The 15,577-nt window shown below is 45.4% G+C and overlaps 1 protein-coding gene across 4 annotated transcripts in view; it reads left to right on the plus strand.

Moving 5' to 3' along the window:
- The window catches only part of KLHL6 (kelch like family member 6), a 255,477-nt gene that overhangs the window by 118,692 nt on the left and 121,208 nt on the right, over nt 1-15,577 (plus strand). For all 4 annotated transcript variants that reach the window (XM_063915702.1, XM_063915703.1, XM_063915704.1 and 1 more), the window contains one exon: nt 7,599-7,764. In XM_063915702.1, the coding sequence (XP_063771772.1) occupies nt 7,603-7,764 (162 nt within the window). In that variant the 5' untranslated portion in view covers nt 7,599-7,602. The remainder of the gene's footprint in view (nt 1-7,598; nt 7,765-15,577) is intronic.

The following is a 15,577-nucleotide window of genomic DNA, read 5'->3' on the forward strand; positions in this document are numbered from 1 at the left end:
GCTGCTGGGAGTCAATCGTCATCCCAAAGGGGAAGTCGGAAGACCACTTGTACTACTTCCAGTAAGCAATTGACTGTCCAACAATCCTTTGCGAGGAAGATGAAATATCACAGCATCATCCTGTTGCAAAGCAGATAACTGAGGCCCTAACAACTATGTTGGTGTTAGACGTGCATCCAGTATCCACCGTTAGTTCACAGGGACTTAGAGAATTGCTTGAGGTAGTGTGTCCCTGGTACCAAAACCCATCTAGGTTCCACTTCTCTAGCCAGGCGATACCGAGAATGTACACAGACGTCAGAAAAAGTGTCCTCAGTGTACTAAAAAATGCAGTTGTACCCACTGTCCACTTAACCACGGACATGTGGACAGGTGGAGCAGGGCAGACTAAGGACTATATAACTGTGACAGCCCACTGGGTAGATGTTTTGCCTCCCGCAGCAACAACAGCAGCGGCGGCACCAGTAGCAGCATCTTGCAAACGCCAACTCGTTCCTAGGCAGGCTACGCTTTGTATCACCGCTTTCCAGAAGAGGCACACAGCTGACAACCTCTTACAGAAACTGAGGAACATCATCGCAGATTGGCTTACCCCAATTGGACTCTCCTGCGGATTTGTGATATCGGACAACACCACCAATATTGTGCGTGCATTACACGTGGGCAAATTCCAGCACGTCCCATGTTTTGCACATACAATTAATTAAGTGGTGCAGAATTTTTTGAAAAACGACAGGGATGTGCAGGAGATGCTGTCGATGGCCCGAAAAAATGCGGGCCACTTTCGGCATTCAGCCACCGCGTGCCGAAGACTGGAGCACCAGCAAACATTCATGAACATGCCCTGCCATCAGCTGAAGCATGAGGTGGTAATGAGGTGGAATTCAACACTCTACATGCTTCAGAGGATGGAGGAGCAGCAAAAGGTCATTCAAACCTATACATCTGCCTACGATATAGGCAAAGGACGGGGAATGCACCTGACTCAAGTGCAGTGGAGAATGATTTCCATGTTGTGCAAGTTTCTCCAACCCTTTGAACTTGCCACATGTGAAGTCAGTTCAGACACTGCTAGCCTAAGTCGGGACATTCCCATCATCAGGGTTTTGCAGAAGCAGCTGGAGAGATTGAAGGAGGAGCTAAAATGGAGCGATTCCGCTAGGCATGTGGGACTTGTGGATGGAGCCCTTAATTCGCTTAACCAGGATTCACGGGTGGTCAATCTATTGAAATCAGAGCTCTACATTTTGGCCACCATGCTCGATCCTAGGTTTAAAGCCTACGTTGTATCTCTCTTTCCAGCAGACAAAAGTCTGCAGATGTTCAAAGACCTGCTGGTGAGACAATTGTCAAATCAAGCGGAACATGACCCACCAACAGCTCCTCCTTCACTTTCTACCGACACTGGAGCTGCCAGGAAAAGGATAAAATTTCCAAAACCACCCGCTGATGCAGGGCAGTCAGGAGCAAGTGCTGACATCAGGTCCGGACTGAAGGACCTGCCAACGATTACTGACATGTCGTCTACTGTCACTGCATATGAGTCTGTCACCATTGAAAGAATGGTGGAGGATTATATGAGTGACAGCATCACTGTAGTCATGTCAGACAGTCCGTACGTATACTGGCAGGAAAAAGAGGCAATTTGGAGGCCCTTGCACAAACTGGCTTTATTTTACCTAAGTTGCCCCCCCCCCCCCCCCCTCCAGTGTGTACTCCGAAAGAGTGTTTAGTGCAGCCGGTCACCTTGTCAGCGATCAGCGTAGGAGGTTACTTCCAGAAAATGTGGAAAAGATGATGTTCATCAAAATGAATTATAAATTCCTCTGTGGAGACATTTACCAGCAATTGCCTCCAGAACGTACACAGGGACCTGAGATGGTGGATTCCAGTGGGGACGAATTAATACTCTGTGAGGAGGAGGATGTACACCGTGAAAGAGGTGAGGAATCGGACGATGAGGTGGACATCTTGCCTCTGTAGAGCCAGTTTGTGCAAGGAGAGATTGATTGCTTATTTTTTGGTGGGGGCCCAAACTAACCAGTTTCAGCCACAGTCGTGTGGCAGACCCTGTCGCTGAAATGATTGGTTTGTTAAAGTGTGCATGTCCTGTTTATACAACATTTCCAAGGACAATTCCATCTTGCACCTCTTTTTTTATTTATCTTTGCATCATGTGCTGTTTGGCAACTATTTTTTTAAGTGCCATCCTGTCTGACACTGCAGTGCCACTCCTAGATGGGCCAGGTGTTTGTGCCGCCCACTTGGGTCGCTTAGCTTAGTCATCCAGCGACCTCGGTGCAAATTTTAGGACTAAAAATAATATTGTAAGGTGTTCAGAATAGACTGGAAATGAGTGGAAATTATGATTATTGAGGTTAATAATACAATAGGATCAAAATTACCCCCAAATTCTATGATTTAAGCTGTTTTTGGGGGTTTTTTTTAAAAAAAAACACCCGAATCTAAAACGCATCCGAATCCGACAAAAATCCAAAAGGGTGGTTTTGCCAAAATTTGTCCGAATCCAAAACACGACCGCGGAACCGAATCCAAAACCAAAACACAGAAGGAAAAATGCCCGCTGGCACGTGGAGGCCATACACACTACTGAGCCTCATTTTCACTTGTTTTAAGGACATTACATCACAGTTGGATAAGCCTGTAGTGTGTTTTTCCACTTTAATTTTGAGGGTGACTCCAAGTCCAGACCTCCATGGGTTAATACCTTTGGTTTCCATTGATAATTTTTGTGTGATTTTGTTGTCAGCACATTCAACTATGTAAAGAACAAAGTATTTAATAAGAATATTTCATTCATTCAGATCTAGGATGTGTTATTTTAGTGTTCCCTTTATTTTTTTGAGCAGTGTATATTACACAGCATGGTGCTAGACCGTAGGTGTATATCAGAATACTCATGCAATATATTCTGTATTTGGTACACTTTTTCTTAACTAACGCTGTCTGTATAGAGACATGTAGAATACTCAACTGTTTGTAAAGTCACAGCGCTGTACACAGGCGGCTTTACAAGGGAGACCTTGCCCTGCAGTCCCAGAGACTAGCCACAGCTATACTCCTAAGATGGCACCCAGTGTCTCAGTCAGGGAGTGTGGGAGAGTGCGAGGAAATGCCGGGGCAGGGAAATTTGCAGTAGACATCACCCTGGGCCGGGGAGAGGCTACAGGTCAAGTGCCAACTCCCCTATGCTGGACCTCACTACCGGTACTACGGAGCCTTATCAATAGGGGCGTTTGTACACCCGACCTGTACTCCTATGCCCTGGCGGATATAGTGGGGTCCCTACTCGGTGAAAGTGTCCACATCAGCGTCACAGTCTGTCTCCCTAGACTGCGATTAGAAACGCGATTTAGTGGCAGGTTCCGCTTGGGGGACCCTCTTACCTCCTCCCCGTTGCAGCCACGCAAACCAGGAGAGCGTCTGCGACCGTGTGCCTTAAGCCGTAGTGTCTCCACTGCAAGTACCCTGGAACTGAGCCGTAGGAGTATGCAATGCCACTTGGGAGGTGATGGAGCTGCAGCACTGAGGTGTCAAAATGACATAAAGCACTGACAGCCCAGTTTTGAAGAAATTTTCTGTCAGAAAAGCTTTTTCAGGGCTGCCCAGTGCAGCCCTCTTGTTAGGTGACCTGCTGCTACAGGAACCAACTCGAAACTGAGCACACAGTGCCTGGAGGGGGGTTTACAGAGGAGTCCCCAATGCATCCTGGTATAAGAAAATATAACCAGGCGCTAATAAATCATCACCACATCCTGGTGATCAAATTAATAGTATTAAAATTTGTATACAAATAATACTATGATTAATAAATACCTAAGCTGCAGGAGAGAGCTCGACTTGGGGTAAATCAAGTCAAAAAGAACCGGTAATTAGAAATCTCCGGTAACACTAAACCACTAAACAAATCCCCCCTTGCGCTATAAATAATATGGTATGGCTCAAAAGTTCAAAATAAAAACAAATTAATAATTTCATATCATCTATATTTTTTATTATTTAGTGAAAAATAGACATATGTATCTATATATATACTCTCAAATAAACTATTAGATCGGTCAATAAAATCACTAACAATATCTTTGCATATCTAAAGGAGGTGGATCTAGGTAAACTCTGTGCACAGAGAATAAAAAAATGTTATCAAAAAATGTATAAAACTCAGTCCATATGTTGAAATAAAAAACAAATTGCCAACTGTGATTTGCACCCTTGCTGTGTATTGAATTTCCTCTATAAGCTGCCACTCGTTATAAGGAAATGTTATTGTGCAGAAATGATCGCTCCACACTGGAGCCTTACGTGTAGCTCACACCGGTTGTTGTACCACGGGAGAATCCAATGACAGACGAGGCGGTCTCGGGCTGCGGGAATGGCGCTGCACTGGCGCCTGCTGTGTTGAGTGTTTTACCCGACTTCTAAGCTCTATGAGTCCACACCTCTATGTGCCGTATGCAGACACCACAATGCATCCTGGGACAGCCTAAAGCTTTAGCCTGTTGGTGCCTCTGGATCAAGATCCGCTCTTCACCACGATGTTTTCCTGTGAAACACAGTGTACCCCACTGCAGAAATGTACATTAATACCCTTATTTCACTAAAATCCTGGGTTTGACTTGGGATTTGGAACACAGTTCCAATCCGGTCAGACCCAAGACAGACCATCGTTCCCACTGCAGCTCCTACCCATTCATACAGGACACGGTGCAGTGTGTCTTCTGCCGGCTCCTGGAGGTGACATCATCTCCAAGCACCAGGAAGTCCATGTCTCCCCATGCTGTATACAAGACTAGCCATTTGCACTGAGCCTTACCCGAGTTTATTATTTTGGGATACTTTACCTCTCAATGCTCCAGAAATCCGGTGAGGTCTCCGGCGGCAAGTATCCCAAATGAGGCGCTGGTTCGTTAGCCAATCAGAGCTCGTGGACCGACAGCCAATCAGGAGACCTCACCGGATTTCTGGAGCATTGAGAGGTAGGCGAGGCACTGCGCTGCACTCTCCTCCACTCACATAGAAGAGACAGAGCCAGCGGTGGGGGGCAATGTACATCTGGCATTATTTAGCACTGGGGACAGGTGCAGTAGTGTTGGTAGCTGGCTGGCTGCCACCAGTCATCGGTCCCGGCACCCACATAATGTTGCTCTGCTCAAACAGCCTTGAGGTGGCCCTGGTTAGGTGGCAGGCACACACAGGGGTGAGGCGTCAGGCACATTAGGTGAGGTGGCGGATACACACAGGGGTCTGGGGCAGGTGCACAGGGGTGAGGTGGCAGGCATATATGTTGAGGTGACAGATGCACACAGGGTGAGGTGACACACACAAGGTGAGGTGACAGATACACACATGGTGAAGTGACAGATACACACAGGGTGAGGTGACAGACACACACAGGGTGAGGTGTCAGGTACATAAGGTGAGGTGGCAGATACACACAGGGGTCAGGTGGCAGGCGCACCGAGGTGAGGTGGCAGCCATATATGGTGAAGTGACATAAGCACATGGGGTGAGGTGGCACACACACAGGGTGAGGTGACAGACACACAGGATGAGGTGACACACACAAGGTGAGGTGACAGATACACACAGGATGAGGTAACAGACACACACAGGGTGAGGTGACAGACACACACAGGGTGAAGGTGGCACACTCAGGGTGAGGTGACAGACACACACAGGTTGAGGTGACACACACAGGGTGAGGTGGCAAGCCCATAAAGGGGTGAGGGTCAGGGGTGTAACTATATCTGTGTGAGCCCCATTGCTAAATTTTGCTATGCCCTTCCCCCCCTCCCAGCTGCTAGAGTCAGCTCTCTCCACAACATTCCTCCTTGAGTGGGCATACCTCCCAGCTGTTCTCACTTCCCCTAAGCACTTCTGCAGCTCACTGCAGGTGCTGAGCTCTCACCTCTTAGGTGTATGGCTACTTCTTGGAGGAGTCAGGCTGTGGGCTCCTCTAATCCTTGTGTGGTCACCCCAATGCTGTCGGGCGCTGTCCGGTGTGGTCCGCCGCTACTCTCTGATGCATGGCGATCCCACTGTGGCACTTTCAAGCAATGTGAAGCCTTACTGGTTGCAAGGGGAGAGGACTGGTTGGGCCCCGTAGCAGCCGAACATCCTGTACCCGCGGTAACTATGGATGACATCAGAATCAGAAGCCCAGTCCTGCCTGGCTACTACCCAGATGCTCCAGGGTCTGGACACCAAGCCCACCCAATGATGCTGGCTCCAGCATCTATTTTTCCCATCCCCGCCCCATCCTACGCCTATTGACCCGGCAATTACATTGCGGGCATGGCTACCCAGTTTCGGACTCCCCACCCACCCCTGGACAGAGCAGAGGTGGAACAGTGGCAGCCTGGGAGCACATTCAGAAAACACTGGCAGGATGTCATATAGCGGACGCTCCACCAGGTACACCACCCTGGCTGGCGCTGGCTTCCTGAGGGGATTCTGTGGGCCTATTTTCAATGGATGTCCTGGAGCTGCAGCTCCATCCGCCCCATTGTTAATCCGGCCCTGCTTGCACCACTGCTTAAACTGCACCCTGCAGCCCAGTTCTCTGCTGCAAGACTTACCGGAGTGTCTTTTCACTCCAGGCAGGCACCATGAAGGCTGTGCTGCCCTCTGGAGCATCCTGAAGACACTCCAGACAGTGCTGAACTTACCGACACCGTTGGCTCTGCCCCTTTACTATGTCATCAGTCAGGGTGTGGTTGGGGGTGTGACTGGCACTTGTGCTAATGCTGCAGTCTGTGGGCTATCTACTAAGATGCCCACAGGCCCAGTTTAATCCACCACTATGCGCACAAAGGTACACTACTGAGTGGAAACCAGTCACACCATCGGGCAGCAGAGCTATTCATGGTTGCTCAGAATGTCCGGATCAGAGGAACTTTTGACACAGTCTCTGACACAGTGCATGCCCCCGACACTCCCGCCGAGACAACCCGTCACAGCCCACGAATGTTTGTTAGAACTGCATGTATATGCGTCCGCTGTCGATGACCATTGGAACACCTGCGCAGTGTGTCTTGGATCACACTGATTACTAAGGCACTTTTGTCCAATTTTTTACTTGCAATATAATGCTTCTTTTCCTTTAATAAAACACACAAGGTTTTCGCAGTTCTGCAGCTTTGGTCATACCATGTAAAATACTTATTGATTTCCAAGGTCCTATTTACTGTTTAATTTTGACAATACGTTCTATTGAGTCACCTTGCTGCCTTTTTCATTCAAATAAGGCAAGGATAATTATGAACTATTGAAAATGATAAATATTATGCTTTGTGTGTGTGTGTGTGTGTGTGTGTGTGTGCGTGTGTGTGTTGTGCTCTTTTGTATAAAATATGTGCAAATGTGCCCTAAAAATGACAGTTGTTTAAATTGTGTAGATTGTTTATTTGTGCAGTGTGACACTCCTTGCCAACATTTGCTGTCTGATAGTGCCCCATGAGGCAGGCATATGTAACGCATGTTGTAGCACATTGATGGGCACCATTATTATTGCAGTTTTTTGCATTATTGAGGATATCTGTTTGTGCATGACTCCTTTTTACTCTTCTGTACTCTAGAGCCATGTTCTGCAATGACCTTAAAGAAAAATACGAAGAAAAAATATTAATCAAAGGAGTAGATGCAGAAACCATGAGGATAATCCTGGATTACACGTATACCAGCAAAATGGTGATCACAAAGCAAAATGTGCAGAAAATATTAGAGGCTGCTGGTCTCTTTCAGGTGAGCAAAACACTGCATATGTAACCTCTATGTTACAGTATGTGCACAAATGAACAGTATCTGATATTGGCAAATGAAATTACACCAGCGACCTAAATGTAACAGAGGCAGCCAATGAGTAAGTAGAAACAATATTTGTAGAGTACAGCCTACGTAGTGCCCGATTCAATCGAACGCGCATTGAATAGTGCTGGGAAGGAGGTCCCATCTTTATTCAATTCAGCACGCTGTTTAGTTTGACTAGTGGGTTTCTGCTCGCACCCACAGAGAGGAAATCTGAGAAAACTAGTGGCGCAATACTGTTTTGTGCCCTAGCAGGGAACAAACAGCATCGCGTCGGGCCACTTACAGTATGTCTTTAGAATGTAAGCTCTCACGAGCAGGGCCCTCTTCCCTTATGTGTAAGAGACACTATGTGTGTCATTATGTGTATAAGGGCATTAATAATGTGCAGGGTATGTGTAAGTGACATTACAGTATGTGTATAAGGGCATTAATAAAGGTTGGCAAATGCGTAAGGTGTGTGTAAGGTGTATTATGTTTATAAGGACATTAATAATGTGTGTCATATGTGTAAGGGGCATTACTATGTGGTATTAGGTGTATAAATGCATTACTAATTTGTGGCATTATGTGTATAAGGTGCTCTACTGTGTGGCGTAAGTATAGAAAGGGCACTACTGTGTGGTCTAATGTGAATAAAGAGCAATATGGTGTGGTGCAATGTGAATAAGGAGCAATTCAGTGTGATGTAACGTGAATAAGGGACACTATCGCATGATATAATGTGAATAAAGTTGCACTACTGTGTTGGTGTAATTTGAATTGGGGGTCCTGTTCTTTAGCCATGCCCTTTCCCAGCAAAAACACGTCCCTTTTGTGCTCACTGTTCCTATTTAAAATATAGGGGGTAGGAGCACCAAAATGAGGACTGCTATGGGTGAGGGGTGATGTGGTGCTGGGAAAGGGGTGCAGGGTCAGAGGTGGAAAGAGTGGCGGTGCTAGGGGGCACCAGCCAAAATCTTGCCTAGGGCATCATATTGGTTAGGGCCAGCTCTTGTCATTAATTAAGAAATTTATTTCCAACAGTTGAATAACATATCATTTCCAGGTGCAGTTTGTTGTTCGTCAGGGACTCTAAGCATTTATATGTGGTATGCTATTAGTGGACCTACTGTTGGTTGACATAGATAAAATATCATTTTATGCATTTTAAATGGAAATTTTTAATAGTAACATACAAAGCCCATGTAATAAGAGTCGGTTGGGAGAACCATGTGCTATATGTGGCATAAGAGAAATGATCCAGCTGTGCAGTTAGGGACTGATTCTGAGGTGGGAGTAGAACACAAAAGAGCAACTAACTGGATCTTGGCGGAGTCATGCTGCATGGCAGGCGGGGCTACATCTGCAGAGAGATTTAGGCGGTGATTCAGACCTGATCGCTGCTGTGCGTTTTCGCACAGCGGGCGATCAGGTAGTAACTGCGCATGCGTATGCACCGCAATGCGTATGCACCGCAATGCGCACGCACGTCGGACAGCAACAACGGCCATCGCTGGTCAGTGACAGGATGGTGCGAAAATTCTGATCGCACGGTCATTCGCAAACTGATTGATAGTAAGAGGCCATTTGTGGGTGGTAACTGACCGTTTACTGGGAGTGTCCGGAAAAAATCAGGGATGTCCAAGTGTTTCCAGGGAGGTTGTCTGACGTCAGCTCCGGCCCCGATCAGCCCCTTCTCATCGACGGTAGGAGTAAGTCCTTGGCTGCGCAGGGACTGCACGCAGTGGATTTTTGCAGCTCTACGTACACATGGGATCGATGGCGAATTTACACTCTCCCTGGAGGCGGCGACTATCTGAATGCAGGACAGCAAAGTTTGCAGCCCAGTGATCAGGCCTGAATCACCCCCTTAGAGTTGGGTGGGGTGTATAATAACTCTGATCTAACCTGCAGTGTAAAATGAAAGCTGTCCAGCACTTGTGGGCTACATACAAAAGCAGCCAGTGTTTACCCTGCATGTACAGTAAAATAAATAAATGTATTTGCACCCCTTGTGGTTATCAGGTGCACTGTTACTGTACTTGCCTTTTTTTGCTTTTCTCGTAACTCAGAATCAGCTCCTTTGGTGGTAAACTATGGACATAGCAAGGTACAAATATTTAAAACCTGACACTATCCATGGAAATTAGGGAAAGTTGAGGAACATCTTCAAAAGCAAAATATACACTGTGAAACAACACGTATAATTTAGAAGAATGCAAATGTAAACCAATCTTACAATATGCATATATACAACAATAACACAATACACTGGCACAAAGTAATGTGGGAAAGAATAATATTTTGTATAATGGCACAAGACACTGGGGGTCATTCAGACCTGATCGCACGCTAGCTTTTTTTGCAGAGCTGCGATCAGGTCAGAACTGCGCATGTGTATGCACTGCAATGCGCAGGCGCAACGCACAGGTACAAAGCGGATCATTGCTGTGCGATGGGTTTTATGAAGAATCCATTCGCACAGCCAATCGCAATGTGATTGACAGGAAGAAGGCATTTGTGGGTGGCAACTGACCGTTTTCAGGGAGTGGTTGGGGAAACGCAGACGTTCCCAAGCGTTTGCAGTGCGAGTGTCTGACATCAATTCCAGCCCCGGACATGCTGAAGTGATCGCAGTGGCTGAGTAAGTTCTCAGCAACTCAGAAACTGCACAAAGTTTATTTGTACCTCACGGCTGCATATGCGATCGCACACGTGCACAGCTAAAATATACTCCTCTGTAGGCGGTGACTATCTGATCGCAGGACTGCAAAAAACTGCTAGCGAGCGATCAGGTTTGAATGACCCCCACCATGCGTTCTTTGCTTCAATTTGCCTAGTCATGTCACCACCACATGGCAAGTGCATAAAACAGTGACCCTAATCTGTGAATTTGCACAGTTGCACTTATAAACTGAATCAATTTCCAGAACAAAAGCAGCCATTCCCATGTTCCACCCAAAGCAAGCCAAGAACCACCCAATGTCATCATCATTCTTTTTCACTCCCTCATTCCGTCAGATGAGATATTAATACATCTCATTGGTACTGCTTCCTGCTATGTGCTGCTATAATGGATCTCCCCCTTGGCCTATATAAAGTATTTACAGTATGAGTGGTTGCTCACTATTCACAGCCACATTGTCCAATGCTGTCTAGAAGATAAATAAGATTTTTCATGAAAGCACATATTGTAGGTCTGGGAACTTATCATGAATCCTCTCTGTTTTTGCTAGAGAAAATGGGAATATATTTGTGTGAAACAAAGGGGGTATAATTGAATAACAATTGAGATAATACTTCATTTTTTCACATGAAAATTTAGTGGGGACCATAGAATATCCCCCAAAAGTGAAAAACGCAGAACGTGGGATACAGCCAGGCTATATAACCATAATTGCATATGCAATCATAGTACTTACAAGATTAGTGCTGGCTGTTGAACCCAAAGTTCTGGTATGTAGGCAGTGTGGAAGAGATAATTGTATATGTGAGGGAGGGAAAAAATGACATTAAGGAGAGCTTACAATCTTGGAGTTGGGGGGCAGACAGTCAGGAGTGACACAGGGGAGAGCCAGTGAGCGAGGAGGATAGTGCAGTGGGTTTGGATTAGTGATGTGCACCGGAAATTTTTCGGGTTTTGGTTTTGGATTCGGTTCCGCGGCAGTGTTTTGGATTCGGACGCGTTTTGGCAAAACCTCCCTGAAAATTTTTTGTCGGATTCGGGTGTGTTTTGGATTCGGGTGTTTTTTTTACAAAAAACCCTCAAAAACAGCTTAAATCATAGAATTTGGGGGTCATTTTGATCCCATAGTATTATTAACCTCAATAACCATAATTTCCACTCATTTTCAGTCTATTCTGAACACCTCACACCTCACAATATTATTTTTAGTCCTAAAATTTGCACCGAGGTCGCTGGATGACTAAGCTAAGCGACCCAAGTGGCCGACAAAAACACATGGCCCATCTAGGAGTGGCACTGCAGTGTCAGGCAGGATGGCACTTCAAAAAAATAGTCCCAAAACAGCACATGATGCAAAGAAAAAAAGAGGCGCAATGAGGTAGCTGTGTGACTAAGCTAAGCGACCCAAGTGGCCGACACAAACACCTGGACCATCTAGGAGTGGCACTGCAGTTTTCTAGCGAGAGGATGAGTGCTTCCATCCTCATGTGAAGCTGAACCACTAGCCATGAACATAGGCCAGGGCCTCAGCCGTTCCTTGCCACTCCGTGTTGTAAATGGCATATTGGCAAGTTTACGCTTCTCCTCAGACGCTTTTAATTTTGATTTTTTGGTCATTTTACTGAACTTTTGTGTTTTGGATTTTACATGCTCTCTACTATGACATTGGGCATCGGCCTTGGCAGACGACGTAGATGGCATTTCATCGTCTCGGCCATGACTAGTGGCAGCAGCTTCAGCACGAGGTGGAAGTGGATCTTGATCTTTCCCTATTTTACCCTCCACATTTTTGTTCTCCATTTTTTTTTTTAAACATTAAATTTTTATTGAAGAGTTTTCGAACAGAAAAAAGAGATAAGGGAAACATAGGGGTAGTCCAGAATGGTTACAATAATCAACGTACACACAACACACAGTTGGATGAATAAACGATTGGTTACATTGGGCGTTCCGAAACCGGAAGAAGAGAAAGCACAGAGAAGAGACATATCAAAAATAAATAAATAAATAAAAAATATCTGGTATCACAACATCCTTGAGGAAGTCAGTCTAGGTGGGGCAAAGCACAGACAAATCGATTGGAGAACTACAGACGGTTAGCCTACCTTCTCTCCCCCTATAGTCGGACCAGCTTAACCATTTCAAGTGGATAGAGTTAGCTGAGGAAGAATATTTAGCCTCCGCTGTTTCGAAAATTAAATGTTTATGAATCTTATTTTGTAAAATCGCTAAGGAAGGAATATTCTCAGATTTCCACAATTGTGCTATAGCAGCTTTAGTGGCTATCAAGATATGCCCCAAGACGTAGCGATCCCCTGCAGAGAGGTGGTCTACGTACAAATGAAATAACGCTAGAGCCGGATCCAGGGGGATGATGAACCCTAGAACCATGCTAGCCATATTGAAAACTTCTCTCCACAGTGGTTGGATACGAGGGCAGGCCCAAAAAATATGAAAGATGTCCCCCGTAGAGCCGCATTTCCTCCAACATAATTTAGATTGTGAAGGCCAGATTCTATGTTGTCTTTCGGGGGTGAAATAGGCCCTCTGTATAAGCTTGTAGAACATTTCGGAGTGGTTAACACATTTGGAGACTTTAAAACAAGATCTAAATATACTGTCCCAATCTGCATCAATAAAGGATCTATTCAAATCACTTTCCACCAAAATCTGAGCTTTTAATTTAGTCTGTGTGCTGTTTGACAATTGAAAATGATACCACCACGTAATCCCATATTTATGCGAGGACGTCTCCAATCGGCTTTTAACATAAGCCGGAGGAGAAGGTTTGTGGAGGTGTGGGGGAGTGAATGAGTGTAACCAGCTTCTCACCTGCAAGTATTTGAAAAAGTCTTAAGACCGAATCCCAAATCTTTCTTGTAATTGAGAAAAGGACATCAAGACGTCTCCCAAATAAAAATCGCCCACTGTGGAGAGCCCCTTCTGAATCCAATCTTCTAGGGAAATATTAGGAATCAATGACATAAGAGCGATTAACGACAGACAGGGGAACGGTAATTTAATCTCTTCCGAAGAGGATACTAGCTTATGCCATGAATCTAGGGTCGTTTTAATAGACTTGCAGGATCCGGACCTACTTCGAGCAGCAGACGGTGACAACCAAAACAAATCAGACAGAGTAATAGGGTTCACATAAGAAGCTTCTAGAATAACCCATGGTTTCAGGCTCGAGGTGTCAAACCAGTCTCTAGACTGACTTAACAGACATGCAGCATGGTACTTTTCTATATCTGGGAAAGCTACCCCACCGAATTGTTTGGGCATAATAAGAATTTTTTTAGCAATTTTTGGTCTAGAGCCTCCCCACACATATCTAATCAGGACCTGATTAAATTTATTATAGAAGAGTTTTTGGAAGGGGTCTTGGTATGGCGCGAAACAGGTACATTAATTTCGGCAATAAGACCACCTTGGCAGCAGCAATCCTACCCAGCCAAGACACCTCCTGTAGCATCCACTCCCCAGTCAGCTCCGTAAACGCTTTTAATAACGGGTCATAATTACACTCAATTAAATTAACTTCTCTGGTTAAGTTAATCCCTAGATATCTCAAGGAGCAGGACTTCCAGGCATATTTGTACGAATCCTTCAACCGAGATACCACAGTCGGAGATACATTGAGTGGGAGGGCTTCAGTTTTATTAGTATTTAATTTGTAAAAGGAAACATCCGAATAGTCTTGGAGGACATCATGGAGAACTGGCAAGGAAGACTCAGGATCAGAATGACACAGTAAAATATCGTCTGCAAACAAGCTAATTTTGTGAGAGATGCCCCCTATAACAGGGCCACTAATCGAATCCCGGGATCTAATGCAAGCAGCCAAGGGTTCTTTCGCCAGTGCGAATATAATAGGAGATAACGGGCAGCCCTGACGAGTGCCATTGGAGATATTAAAGGGTGAAGAAAGACATCCATTAACAAAGACCCGCGCACAGGGCGTGGAATAAAGAGCCAGGATAGAGTCTAAGATCCTTCCAGAGAAGCCAAATTTGTTCAGAGCTAATCTCATAAATTCCCAGTTCAACCTATCGAACGCCTTTTCGGCATCCAGAGACAAAACTAGAAGGGGTTCTTTTCTACAGGCAGAATGCTCAATAACATTAATCACCCTACGCGTGTTATCCGGGGCCTGTCTGTTTAATATGAAGTCCACCTGATCAGGGTTGATAAGAGAAGGGAGAAGTGGACTGATATGGTTGGCAACTAATTTGGCATAAATTTTTAGGTCCGTATTTAATAGAGCAATTGGTCTAAAATTTTGGACTGAGGTAGGGTTTTTTCCCAGTTTGGGGATGGTGGTGATTTGAGCTTCCAGCATCTCTTTGGGAAAGTGGCCAACTTCTGAGGCTTCATTAAACACTGACAAGAGCACCGGGGCTAAACTCACCTTAAAGGATTTATAGAAACCAGAAGGATAACCATCAGGTCCCGGGGCCTTATCCGCTGGAAGAGAATCAATAGCCTTTTCGACTTCGGCTAAAGTCCAAGGCTCACTAAGGGCGCTACAAGTCTCTGGTGACAACGAGGGGAGAGGAAAATCGCTCAGAAAATTTTGAATATCAATGCCTGTAGGTTGAAAAGTGGAAGAATCCCCCTTCAAGTTGTATAGTTTAGAGTAATAAGATGCAAAGACATTTGCAATCTTGTCAGGGTCGTAGACTCTCTTACCTCTATCCGAGTGGACAATATGAATTTTTTCTTTAGCTTTCTTACCCCTCAGCTTCCTCGCCAGTAGTCTACCAGCCCGGTTACCATAAACATAGAATTTTTGGTTCAGTCTATGTAGGTTGCGTTGGACTTCCGCTAAATAGTAAACATTTACCGCCTCTCTGGCTTCCTTCAATGAATTAAGAAGGGCTTTATCGTGTGGATGTGCCTTGTGAGAACTCTCCAGGGAAGCGACTGCAAGCTCAGCTTGTTCAAATTTTTTACGATATGCCCTTTTAAGTTTAGCCGCTGTTTGAATCGCTGTCCCTCGAGTTACTGCTTTGAGGGCGCACCAGAATGTGAAAATAGATGTCTCCCGAGGAGAGTTCTCAGCAAGATAATAGTCCATGG

The sequence above is a fragment of the Pseudophryne corroboree genome, chromosome 4, assembly GCF_028390025.1.
Source record: "Pseudophryne corroboree isolate aPseCor3 chromosome 4, aPseCor3.hap2, whole genome shotgun sequence".
NCBI lineage: Eukaryota > Metazoa > Chordata > Amphibia > Anura > Myobatrachidae > Pseudophryne > Pseudophryne corroboree.